The sequence below is a fragment of the Vombatus ursinus genome, unplaced genomic scaffold, assembly GCF_900497805.2.
Source record: "Vombatus ursinus unplaced genomic scaffold, bare-nosed wombat genome assembly UNPS02009062.1, whole genome shotgun sequence".
NCBI classification, from domain to species: Eukaryota; Metazoa; Chordata; class Mammalia; order Diprotodontia; family Vombatidae; genus Vombatus; species Vombatus ursinus.
The window spans coordinates 11,722,819-11,737,062 of NW_020948840.1; the positions used below are offsets into that span (position 1 = coordinate 11,722,819).

Consider the following 14,244-nt stretch of genomic DNA (forward strand, 5'->3'; position numbering starts at 1 on the left):
GCTCTCCTCTTAGCAAGACAAATTTGCCCACAGTTACTGGTTACACAGAATAAACTGTCTCATTTCCCTCTTCTCTGCTGCATGGTATCTGTCTAGCCACATTTTCCTTAATATTTTTATATTTCTCATACTTTTCTCCTTTCCAGCTATCAGTTTTTCTGTTCAAGACTAATCAACCTGCCTGTCCTTTTGATTCCATGCCTTTTCATCTCCTCCTCCAGAGACCTTGTTCAATCAATCCCATTCCTTATGCATCTTAAATTCTCCCCTCTCCACTCACTTTGCTCTGTCTGCTTAAAAACATGATAAATTCTCCTCTACTCTTAGAACAACCTTCCCTTCATTCTTTTCTTTAACTCTTGCTGCCAGCTTTTCTCCTCTTCCTTTCACTGACAAATCTCCCAAAGGAAAATTAATTCCTGCCTCCATTTCCTCATCAACTGATTACTGCTCAATCCCCTTTCTCATGGTTTCTGACTGTCACAACCAGGGGTCTGCTGGAAGGAAGAAAACAAGCATTTATTAAGCACCTACTAGGTGCTAGGCACTGTATTAAGTGCTTTACAAATATTGTCTCATTTGAACCTTCCAACAATCCCAGGAAGTAAGTGCTAATATTATTATGCTCATTTTAGTGTTGAAGAAAATAAGGCAAGCAGAAGTCAGGTGACTTGCCTAGATCCATATAGCTAGTATGTGTCTGAAGTTGGATTTGAACTCAGGTCTGTCCTGATCTAACACCCAGTGTTCTATCCATTGTACCTCCTAGCTTCCTAGTCAGTTCTATTCAGCTTGAAAACTCAATTGTTAAGTTTTCAGTATGTGCATTTAGACCTCAGAAATTTGCAAACACTATAAATCAAAGCTTGATTTATTGAGGGGGCTATGTCTAGATTTGAGAAAGTTTTAATTATGCAGATTAAACTTCTATATATACATATATATAACATATATTTTGTTTTTCTCTAAAGTCCAATTGTAATACCAACTTATCCCTGTATTGTTCTATAAGCATAAGTACAATAGAAGGCTCAGAGAATGAAATGAAATCATCATCAGACTGGAGGCCTGGTGAGTAGAAGCTACTGCTGCTGCTGCTGGTGATGATGATGATGATGATGATGGTGATGATGATGATGATGATAACTAGAATTACATAGAGTCTTAGGATCTGCAAAGTCCTTTTTTATATTTATTTTCCTATTTGAACCTCACAACACCCCTGGGTAGCCACCAGTTTATCTCTTCTTCCTTTCACTATCAAATCTTTCAAAGGTAATGTTCTATTATCTTTATTTCCTCATCAACTGACACCAGTAAATCGCTTTCAGTCTGACTTCTGACCACACAACTCAACCAAAACAATCATTAGAGGTCACAAATGACTTCTTACTCATCAAACTAGTGGTCTTATCTGAATCCTCATCCTTTTTCACTTCTCAGCATTCAATCCCATTAACCAACACACAAGTTCTTGAATCTCTCTCACACATAGCTTCTGCAATTCTAAACTATCCTAGTTATGTTCCTATGTCTTGAACCATCCTGTACACCATTCCTATTTTATTTCGTCATCCTGTCCTATAAGTATAAGAAATTCAGTTGAAGGCCTTTTCTCTTGTTCTGTCATTTCTCCTTAGAGAATTCATCTATTCTCATGGTTTTACCTTTCATTGGTATAAAGATAACTCTCAAATCTATTTTTGAGCTCTGGAGAGTATCCCTAGAATTTCATATAATGCTTTGCACAAAGGAGATACTTAATAAATATTTCTTGAATTTAGTTGAATTAGTATGATCACGTGAAAATGTGCTGTTGGCTTTCATTCCTACAAAGTTTAAGCTTTTTATTGCTATAATTTGATTTATGTTTGAATTTTGATTAGGTATGTGTATATGTATGTATCTATTATGTGTGTATATATGTATGTGTGTGTGTATATATATACATAATTAAATAATAATACCCAATTAAATTCAGAACTCAGTTGGTTGATTTCTGATTTTAAAGATCTATGTAATCAAGTCTTTTTATAAACTTTAATATATTTAAGGTTAATATATTTAAAATATCCTAACAATCCATTGTTGTTTTTAGCCTTTCAAAAATAAAAAATTAGTCTATCATTCAAACCATCTTCACAAGAACAAAATGATTCCTGGAACTAATATTCATGCTAATATACATAATGAACTTAGTCCTCTAGGGGAACTGAGTGAGCATAAGGATAATGACATTTGTTTGGGCTTTCAACCTGGAAATCCACAGAAGCACTTTGGCTCCATTTCCTCAGAGAGATTCTCACTTTCTGTGTCCAGTCAAGTCAACAAGTACTCATTGACTTGGCTTTCTGCAATATTTTGTCACAAGCTATTCCACTCAAGGTGGGTTAGGTGGCTCCGAAAATTATGTTCTATCTTTAACACTTAGATTGAATCCTCTGGAGGCAGCTATCACTTTCATAGATGTGTTCTGGTCCTGGCCCATCCAAAATACTAGAGTTTGAAGTTCCAGCTGAGGAATTCCACTGGATAATGGGGAAAAGTACATAATTGCACTTAAGGCACAATTTTGAGCAGTAGGTGAGGAGACTGAGGGATGGAAGTGATGAAGAATTTGGCAGACCAATAAGTATTCCACTTTGGCTTACAAGTTAAGGACACTGCTCTGCCAACTTTCTTATCTGGCAGCTATAGTGATGGAGATATTTTCATACCTAATGGGACATTCTCCATTCCATCCAGGGAAGGAAGAAGTACAGAAAGTTATTTCTACTCCATTTCAAAGTAAATAATGAACCAAACATTTATGTTCTATGAAGTACTTAATGAACCAAGCAGTCATACCCTATGAAGTATTTTTCTTTACTATTCATTTTAATATTTAATATCTCCATCTATCAAATGAGCTGTTCTATACTTCAAATATCAAAAGATGAATTTGAGGTTTAATTAAGATACACTTGTGATAAAATGTCAAGACTTTTCTTTGGTATGTCAAATACATTCCAAATTGTTGTTTAGTTGATTAGTCCTGTATGACTCTTTGTGACCCCATTTGGGGTTTTCTCTGCAGAGATACTGGAGTAAATTGTCATTTCCTTCTCCAGCTCATTTTACAGATGAAGAAACTGAAGCAAACAGGACTAAGTGACTCCAAAGGCCAGCACTCTATCCACTATGCCACCTAGCTACTCACCAAATTCCAAATCATGTTTTTGAAAATTTTTACACTAGGAAAATTGTTTGGGGGGTTGTATTGTAATATGTACTGGATATTTCTCCATTAGAAATGGCTCTCTAACCCCATAGCATCTTTAGAGTTATTTTATTTCTTAAGAATCATTTGAAAATAAGATAATTCCCTTTTATTTATGAGAAAGCCAACCACTATTTCTTGGCCATCTATGATTATGAAGGGCAGATAGAAGCTGAGTAGGTGTATTCCAGAAATTAGCCCAAAATATCACATATTTGGTGATTGTGATTGTGATTCATCCTTCACCATTGCTCCTATTTTGGCCTATCTGAATTTCACTTCAATGCTCTTCTGATAAAAGTTGTGTGACCATTGAAATAGCTGAATTCGTCAGGAGGAAAACAAAGGGGAAGTCTTGAGCTCAGATAATATAAAAATTGACCACTTCACATCTTGATAACAAAATTTAAATATAATATTCACACCAAAAAAAAAACCACATAATTTGGAGAAGACTTGATTCATAAATACCAGCAGCAAACCAGATGTGTAAGCTTGAGTCTTCTCATTAAGATGTTAAGTATAAAGCTATAAATAAATGAACTAGGGATGAAATAATCTGTTCTGGTCTCTAAAATGTTTGAGGAGTGAGGAGGAGAAGGACAGAGTTAAAACTTTAAAAAAAGAGCGACTCACTGGTCTTTGTCCAACACACAGAAGGAATCCAAGAAGGGAAAGTTGGCGGCAATACTTTCAAAATCCTCTCGGGAGATATATCCATCATGGTCATGATCATAGTTTCTAAAAACAGACTGCAAAATAAAAACATGTGGGTTTACCAATGCCAACCCAATGGCAACAGGAAACCTAGCTCAGAGGCAAGCTCACCTCCCAAACTGGGGGTATTTCAAAATGTACTTTTAGAAACTAACTAAATTGACCATTTGTTCTACTGCCTGTATGCACCTATACATTTGTCTGGCTTTCCCTTGGAGATCAAGGTTATCACTAGTTACCAAAACTACAATGAAACTCCATTTAGCTTTTCAAGTTTCAATAATAAAACAATTCAGCATCCACTTTCAAATGCCTGCAATTAGTCTGACATTTGTATCTTTTACACACTAAAGGTAGAAGAACATTTTCTAGGGTGAAATATTTGTATTTGTCATTCAAATATTTTGTGTCCATAAACCCATTTGATCTGCCTCTCAATGACATGCCTCATCAAAAATTCTCTCCTTGCACAACCCTCAAAAATCTTTTTCTTCCCAAGATTTTTCTTTCAACACCAATTTGTTTGGATTGTATAATATTCAATGCCTTCTCTGTAATTTTAAAAAATATATTATGGAAGTATCTTTTGTCCCAAAGACTTAACCTATTATTTCAGCATATATAACAATCAAATAAATCAAGTACTTTATCATCACATGTTTTCAAACTCCAAAGATGTCTCCATTTTCCTTGTTCCTGCTATTGCTGTTGGAAAACAATGTGGCATCAGCAGACCACAGTAAATGTGTATAGAACCTCATCTTGCATTAAAAGTTCTTCCTCCTTGCAAACAACATTTATGTACAGTAACCCCCAAATGTAAATAGCATAAACTATTCAATTCAATAAACACTTAAGAACCATGCCTTGTGTTAAGCACAGAGATGCAAGACAAAGATTTTTTTTTAAAAAAGGAAAATTCAGCATTCCTTGCTCTCAAATAATTTATGATCAGCCTATGGGAATTAAGAGACTTGTCAACCATTTTCTGATACAGAGAAGTTGATCAATGAAATTTCTATAGAATATGTTCTTTAGTGAAGATTTTTTAAAAGTTGTACTTAGCCCCCAAACAACCCTAGAATTCTGGAACCCCAAATGGCATCACCTAGTGGCTAGTGACAGTGACTTGGACATAGAAGATGGTATTCAAAACAGGAAGTAGAGAGAAACTGGGCAAAGGACAATGAATGGGTCAGTGAAGTTGAAATGAAAAGAGACTATGAAAGAGAAAGGTAGTACTCAAGATCTGAAAGCCACCTCTTTGAAGTCATGCATGACTTGGCATGTAGAAAATTGATGTAGTCTGTTCTGAGGAAGTCTCTTACTATGAATTACTCCTATTCCTAAAAACTGACAGAAAGAGGAGTCAAAAGAGTTTGAATGTACTGTGTATTTTGTTATTCATCAACTTACCTCGACTAACTTTCTTACGTGCTTGTTAATAATGGTCACGTCAGGCTTTGGCATCACTCCCGATGCCCACTCCAATGGCACTACTGGCTTGTTAGGAGTTGTAGGAGAGGTAGGCTACAAAAAATACATTTTTCAGTGTGAACTGTGATACAAAAAAGAAATTTCATTTCACCACTAGGATAGAAAATCTTAGAAGCATCACTATACACCTTAGAGTTATTTTAATGATCAAATGAAACTGCATGAAGTAAAGTATGAAGCAGAATAGAAATGGCACCCAGAGGATCATTGAATAAAATTCTCTCTTGCAAGGACACCATAAAAACACAATATCTGAATACGTACATGTATCTATGGTCAACTAGAAACAAAACTAGGACCTCTTATTTGGATAGGAGCCTTGGTTCATACATATGGGATATGATTATTTTCATCTTGTAGATTTAGAAAAATACCAGATTTGAAGACGTCTGAGAGATTGACTTAGCAATCCATCCACAGAAAATAAAATATAAAGCATAAAAATGCATATTGCTTTTCTAATAACATGCTATTGGTCGGGCAAATCATTCAGTTTAGTCCAGAAGACGGCAAACTATGGCCTACAGGCTGTACAAAAACAAAAAAAAATTTCGTCTGCAGGCCATAGTTAGCTGACACCTGGTTTATCCCATCAGTACATATGTCTTGCACAGGTTCAGGTACTTGCCTGGTTATTCATCTACTGATGGATCATGAACTGGGTCTAGATTTGAATAAGATAACATGAATTTGTAGTATGATATTTTGAAAATTGTGTTGCACTTTCAGGGAACCCAAGCTCCTTTCTTCTGCAAGAGCCCGTCTTCTTCTCACCATTTTTTCTCTGGGTAATTCCATAAAGGCTACAAAATATCCATAGCATGATCTCAAAAACAAAATTGCAAGTGACTATAGACTAATCGGTTGATCCAAAGATCATAGATTGGTATTAAAGGGGAACTCAGAGATCGTCTAGTCCAATTCTCTAATTTTTTCCAGATGAACAAACTGAGGTAGAGAGAATTTAAATGATTTGTCTGAGGTCACAGGTCATGGCTGAGCTGGAAGCCAAATCCATCTGAGTAAATCCAGTGCACTTTTCACTGCTCTATAGCATCTCCTAATGATAAGTTGTTACAACTAAAGGTAATTAATTTTTGACCTTTCAGGAGGGGAAAGATGCAGGGTCGGTACAAGTAGGCTACATCCTTGTGCCAAGTATGAACTGTAGTAGAGAAGTGGCAAGTGACCACGTCCCCAGGCCTCTGTTTCCTCAACTATAAAATGAGGGTGTTGGACTAGATGACCTTTTCTAAGGTCCCTTATCTCTCTAAATCTATGGTCCTGCGGTTTTATAAATCTTCTCTTGATTTAATACTAAAATTTAATCCTAGTGAAGTATGAAGAGATGAAGCAAATTTGAAAATAGGAACAATGATAGAATTCATGCCATATTCCTGGCACAAGGGAAAAGTGGCTGCTTGTGAACAGAGGGAGGCAAGAGGCAGTTGTGAAAATATAGTTGTAGAATGAGAGGCTGGTTTAACCCAGCAAAGGTCAGGAATGATTAATTAGTCCTTGCCACGGACAGTTACTCAAGGGGTTTAAAAACCAAGGTGAGAAGCTCTAGCAGTTCTTTTCAATGCCTTAGGCAGACTAGTAGATACAGCGCCAAGACTGGAGTCAGGAAAAGTTCAAATCTGAGATCGAATCTGGCCTCAGAGACTTATCACTTCTGTGACCCTGGGAAAGTCACTTACCCTCTGTCTGCCTCAGTTTTCACAACTATTAAATGGAGCTAAGCACAGCACTTATCTTCCAGAATTGTTGTGAGGGTCAAACGAAATATTTATAAAGAGTATTTAGCATAGAGCATGGCATATAGTATACACTTAATAAATCCTTCCCTTCTCTTTCTTCTTTCCTTCCTACTCTCTCTCTTAAAGTTAGGATACCAAGGCTGAAGTTAAGAGTGATGAGGTAAGTTTTAAACTTGTACCCCAATAGATTTATAGAGAGGCAGCAAGATACAGTAACTAGAGTTCTGGACTTGGCATCAAGAAGACTTGGATTAAAATTCAGTCCCAGACACTTACTAGCTACATGATTAACAAGTTAATTAACCACTTTGAACCTCAGTATCCTCCTCTGTAAAATGAGGTTACTGATAGCACCTAACCAACAGAGTTGCCTTGCAAAACAATGATGCAAAATAATAGATGAACAGTACTTTGCAAACATTGAGCTATTTGTGTCTCAAGAAGAGGTGAGAAAATATACCTCTCAACCTTTACTGAAGAGGTGAGAGTCTCTGGGGTGGAATGTTGCATATACTGTCAAACTCACTTGATGTGTTGGTTAGTTTTGTTGAGCTATTTCTTTTTTTTAACTTTTTTGTGGTAAGGACTAGTTCAATGAGTAGGAGGGAACATATTCAGAAGAAATGAAGGCCCTGTAAATACAAAAGATAATAAAATTTTAAAACTAAAAAATTACATATATACATACATATGTATATTTAAATATGAGCTTTCATTATGGAGATATACACCTAAATCAGCTGATGGGAGGGGATCAAGAACATGAGAATCTTTGCATTCATGTCACTTGGCTATATTTGTGTGACTAAGGCAATGTATCCATAATCATAAAGGTGAAATAATCTTCTAACTGCTTGGTCTGTGGAATGATCCCCTTGGAAACTAGCATATCATTAATAGGTGATCTGTCCAGTTGAGAAAGATAGGGTTCCCTCCTTTCCCTTTTCTATTGGTTCTATGGGCCACTTCTGTAGTCTCTAACACATATATGTAGCTGTGCCTGGCAATGCTTCTGGAAGTCAGAACATGAGAAGGTCAAGAGATAGGGATAAAAGGGGGGAGGGAAACTGGGGAGAGGGATGAGATTAAAAATGAGTGAACCAAATTTACGCTCACAAAATTTCAAAGTTTGAAGGGACCTTGGAGGTCATCTAAATCAAACTCACCCTTTAAGGGCGATCTTCTATGAAATGCCATCTGATATGAAGTCTACATGTGGGAGAGTTCTTAGAGTCAGTTCAACTGTCATTCAATCAGTGCCATTCATCTAAAAGGCAGTATAACAATGAGGGTACTGCTGTAATGACAAATATTGGCCTTGGAAACAGGATGATGAGATGTATCTCCCCCATTTCTTTCTGATTGTTTGGGGGTGGGTAGCAGAGGGGGTGCTGAGGGTAAAGAATGTTGCATATAATAATAGATATGGTTGTTGCAGAGACTGTGTTTATTGCCTTAAGGATCAGACTGACTATTGGCAAACCTGCTTGGGTCTACAAGGTAGTGCCTCTAATAAATAGATAGAACTCTTAAGGTCAATGGAGACACAGTCTGAAGGAGCAATGGAGACAATCATGGCACCTGCTTTTCTCTACAAGCCTCCAATAGTCATCATTCAAGGAAACTGAACCATCCCTTAAACTATTCAGATAGTTTCAAAGATTGGGGTTTTGGAAAACTTAATGCCCTTATAACTTTGGTTGACAAGAACCAGTCCTCCATCACAATTTTTTTTTAAATTCAGAGATAGAGTTAGAATCCCATGTTGGACAGGGGTAGGTAACTATCTATTACACAAATTTCTCACATCTTAAATATTCTGTTTTGGCAGTAATCTCATAAAAATTTCCTAATGTCAAGGAAGCTTTCTGCTAAAAGCGATAGCTGATGTCCCCTCTCACATGTTATAGTTGATTTTTAAATTGTCTTCTGTAATAACATCTTATTATCCACACTTTACTTAACAAGCTTAATACATAAATAAGTATTCTGGGAGATGATTTAAAGAAAATAATTAATTTACACCCTAATTGATAATATGTCTTCATTTCTGCTGGGAACAACCCTTTGCTTTTCAATTCCGAATTTACTTCTTCTTTCCACATTCACATGTAGCATTAATTTATATGTTCCTACTCTATTTCTTCTGATACATCATTTATCATTTGCTCTTGCTATGTGACCAGGCCTTTTCTTTTTTCTAATTATACATTTCTCTGGTAATATCTTTTAAACAACTTTTCTAGTTTATTTTCTCTTTTGTAATGTGTTGCAACCTGCTTATGCAGCTGTGCACTTTGTCCTTCGTCCTGTGGGTGATCCTTAACTTCAGTTCTTCAGAAGCTGTGCTATTCGATGACATAACCATGCAACACCACAGAATAATTTGTTGTTGTTGTTCAGTCATTTCAGTAGCGTCAGACTCTTGGTGACCCCATTTAGGGTTTTCTTGGCAGAGATACTGGAGTGGTTGGCCATTGCCTTCTCCAGCTCATTTTATAGATAAGGAAACTAGAGCATACAGGGTTAAGTGACTTGTCCAGGGTCACAAAGCTAGTAAGTGTCTGAGGTCAGATCTGAACTCAGGCCTTCCTGACTCCAGGCCTGGAGCTCTATCTACAGTGCCATCTCGCTACCCAAGAATAATACTAGCATTAAAAAAGGTGGGCCTTTATTTCAAGGAAAAGAATGAGGGTATTAAAACAACTTTCAATTCCCTAAAGATAACCCACTCAGCTTTCCTTTTAATCATGGGCCCAATTCATCAACCATTTGTAATGTCTATGCAAGATATTAGTTATTATTATTATTATTAAAGATGTAAGCTTCTTTGTCCTTGCATTCCAGAGAAACTACAAGGAGTAAAGGAGTAGGTACAAGAAGGCAAGCATACCAGGATTTGAATACTTTGGGCTAAGTGGCATCCCTGGTAGGCTCTCAGTATAGAGCTGGTTTCTCCTTTTTGTTGCTTGCTGTAACCCCTAACTTATTTGCTAATTCTTAGGTGGGATACCACAAGGTCAAACCGCAGCTACACAAAGCATCTAGTACACTCACAAGAATTGTCAAAACTAATAGCAACACCACTACCCCCAATGACATCAAAACTTCTTGAATTTTGAGAAGAGTGATTTTTTTAAAATATAGTCATAACAATCTAAGTTTGATTGTCTCCTTGATTCACTTGAACTCAAGGGCATTAGAAATGAACCTTTTGGAAAAAAAGGTTAAAAAGTCTTCTGTCTACCCTCATATTCTCCCTCCCAGCATGTTTTTCTCAATAGGTACAGTGGGTTTAGAGTAATTCCTCACCCCACCCCATCCCCCACACACAACTGTGTAAAGATACCCTAGCCAATTTTAGATCATCACATTCTTCCCTGACACTAAAGGTCATTGTATACTATATAATTAATAAACCATAGATTTATAGAATGCTGAATCTAGAAGAAACCTTAGAGACCATCTAGTCAAAACTTTTCATTTCATAGAGGGGAAACTGAGGCCCAGGAAGTTAAGTGGCATGTATGGTAATGGGATAGTTCTTAGAGTTATCTGATTTTCACATCACTCAGTGCCATATATCTAAAAAGCAATGTAAGAGATGGGGTGCAATTGTAACGAACATCTCTGCCTGCGAGGACAAGATAGGGACATACTTCTCCTTTCCTGAGGGTGTGGGGGAGGTCAGAAGAGGGAGGAATAGAAAAAGAAAAAGATGGCATAAAATATGAAATAAGTACCAATATAAAAATTAACCATAGGATTATCATCCTTAATAATGAATATTTCCTGGAATCTTGATGTGATATGTCTTTTTTTTTTTTTTTGCTTTATGGTGAGGCAGTCAGGGTTGAGTGACTTGCCCAGGGTCACACAGCTAGTAAGTGTCAAGTGTCTGAGGCTGGATTTGAACTTAAGTCCTCCTGATTCCAAGGCCAGAGCTCTATCCACTGCACCACCTAACTGCCCCTGATGTGATATATTCTTAATGCACACCCTACTATTGGTGTAGAATGCATTATGCACTATCAGACACTCTCTCCCAGTCTGATTCCCCTAGTCTCATGAGCTTCCCACTATAGCAAAGACCATATGGTAGATGATATCAAGATGATATAAACATGATGTAGAGGGTACAATTAACAAGTATAGACACATATTTATAGAAAGGAATAATGACCTGGTGCTGGATCAGTGTCAGAAAAAGGTATTGTGACTTTTTCTGGGCATTTGATCATGGAGAGAAGGAAAGAAGGGGGTTCTTCCAAAAAGGGGAATGAATTAGTGTGGCAGTTCTCAAACTTTTTGGTCTCAGAAATTCTTTATACTCTTAAAAATTATTCAGGGCCCCAAAGAATTTTTGTTTATGGGTTATTGCAAATTGTGCCTCTATAGAGCAAAAGTGAGATTTTTCTTTCTCATTCTCTAAACTTCATCCCCAGTGTCTCTCTTATATTCATAAGAGCCTTTATTTGCATATCACCAGAGATGTTTAAATGTGAGTTTAATTAGTAAAACCACTAATGGCCATTTTGTGAAGTGATATCGTTAATTATATTATATATTATTTATTCACAAGCATTCAAAATTCAGTGAAACAAATTAAGGAAGAACTATCTATACCCTATTCAGATTGTTGAGCTGAGATAAAGTCACTATTACAGAAATTTGGGAACTATAATCATTGATCACTCAAAAGGAAAACAATCTAGTTTTATTTTGAGAATTTAAAAATCCCCTACTATTTGAAAGAAATACCCCTGTCTCCTGAGGACATGTTGCCTATTCTCATGAACAATTAATAAGTTTAACACTAAAGAATTATAGTTTTTAGTCCTTTTCTAGCATCCCATTCATGTGATTTCACAAGATTTAGAGCCAGAAAGTGCCCCAGGTGTCTTTTTCTGTCCCCCACCCCCAGCCCTACCTCCCAACACACACACATTTTACAGAGGATGAAATGAAAGACAAGAGAGGTAAATGGCCTGTTCAAATTACTGTTACTAATACACAGGTAGTAATTAACAGAATTAGGAACCCAATGTCCAAGTATTTGGAATAAAAAAATCTAGGGTCCTTGTCTGATAATAAAAGGCATCACAAATATAAGCACTGTATGAAGTAGAATAGTAAAGAACTTACTCTTTAAGCTGTTTGTGCTCATGTTTTCCAAAAAGTAAAATGGAGATAAATGTTAGTTAGACAAATATGATCTCCATTTGGGAAAAAACCAAATTCTTAGTTCTTCAGATCTTGAAGCACCTTTTTAATGACCAACAACACTATTTTGCACTATTCCCTTCTTTTAAAAATATCCCTACCGATTTAGAATTCCTGGGCTCCAGAACCAATGAGAGTTTGTAAATATCATCTTCTGTGTGATAGAGGTCGAGAGAAAGCTACAAAATAAAGGAGAAAAAAAATCAATAACGTTAGACTATAATCTTAATAGTACTGAAGGATGAATATACATTTTTATTACATGACTGAAGGTTTTTTCAATATAGATATCTGAGTTATAAGTATCTAATATAATTTATTTATTCTGTAAGTTAAGAAGATAATACAGTAGCAAAATATGAAACAAGCATAAATATAAACACTGATCATGGTATTATCATCATTCTCCTCATCATCATTAGTAACAATAATAAATATTGCCTGAATTCCCAACTGTACCCTTTACCAGGGACTGAGGATACAAATCAAGTCAAAACAATACATTAAGTGCTTTGAAAATCTTAAAGTGATATTTAAATGCTGTATATTATTACAAAGATAATCAGACACGGTTCCTGCCTATGAGAGTTTATACTCCAGTTGAGGAGATGTCATGTACATAAGTAGTAGATTACAACAATAATAGTAATAATCAGGGATATGATAATAATAGCTAACATTTATATAAACCTTTATGGTTTGCAAAATACTTTACGAGTATTATCTCATTTGATCCTCACGACAAACCTGGGAGGTAGCTGCTATTGTCATGAACACTTTATAGATAAGGAAACTGAGTTGAGCAGAAATTAAGTAACTCTCACTAACACACAACCAGTATGTGAGAGGTAGAATTGAAACTAGGTTTTCCTAGCTTTGAGGACAGCTCTCTATCTACTATGCCATATTGCCACACCATAGCAGTAATAATAACTGTCACTTAGATGACATGTTAAAGTTTGCAAAGCATACCATTTTATCTCCACAATGATGCTTTCAGTTAAATAAGTAGAAATTATTATCCTTATTTTCCCAATAATACTCACATAACTTGAAAGTTTCAGAAGGATGCTAAGTACCAAATGAGTGGTTCCATTAGAAGGAGTTCAGAGTGAGGAATAATGACCTGGTGCTGGGTCAGTGTCAGAAAAAGGTATTGTGACTTTTTCTGGGCATTTGATCATGGAGAGAAGGAAAGAAAGGAGTTCTTCCAAAAAGGGGAATGAATTAGTGTGGCAGTTCTCAAACTTTTTGGTCTCAGAAATTCTTTATACTCTTAAAAATTATTCAGGGCCCCAAAGAATTTTTGTTTATGGGTTATATCTATCAATATTTACTGCGTTAGAAATTAAAACTGATAAATTTTAAATTTTTTATGTGTTGATCATTTTAAATAACAATCATAAACCTAGTACATGTTGCTATAAACATATTTTAAAGAAAAATAACTTTTGTGAAAATCTCTTTAATGTCTAACTTAATAGAAGACAGCTGGATTCTCATACATGGTTCTTATACCATTCAGTCTATTGTAATATATTATTTTGTTGAAGTGCATGAAGAAAATCTGTCTTCACACAGATATGTAGTTAGAAAGAGGAAGGATATTTTAATAGGCAAATAACATCTTGCTATTATTGTTATTAGAATAGTTTTGATGTTATGGACCCCTTAAAAAAGTCATGAGGGCCCCTAGGGGTCCATGAACCCATACTTTAAAATCTGTCTATCTAGATCAACACTTTTGAGGCACTGGGAAAAAATTGTCCATTAACTTAAGAAAGGGTC

General features: G+C 35.9%; 1 protein-coding gene across 8 annotated transcripts in view; it reads right to left on the reverse strand.

Moving 5' to 3' along the window:
* The window catches only part of RASGRP3 (RAS guanyl releasing protein 3), a 156,182-nt gene that overhangs the window by 31,472 nt on the left and 110,466 nt on the right, over positions 1-14,244 (reverse strand). For all 8 annotated transcript variants that reach the window (XM_027850449.1, XM_027850445.1, XM_027850451.1 and 5 more), the window contains 3 exons: positions 12,558-12,635; positions 5,393-5,506; positions 3,896-4,011 (listed from right to left, as the gene is read on the reverse strand). In XM_027850449.1, the coding sequence (XP_027706250.1) occupies positions 3,896-4,011; positions 5,393-5,506; positions 12,558-12,635 (308 nt within the window). The remainder of the gene's footprint in view (positions 1-3,895; positions 4,012-5,392; positions 5,507-12,557; positions 12,636-14,244) is intronic.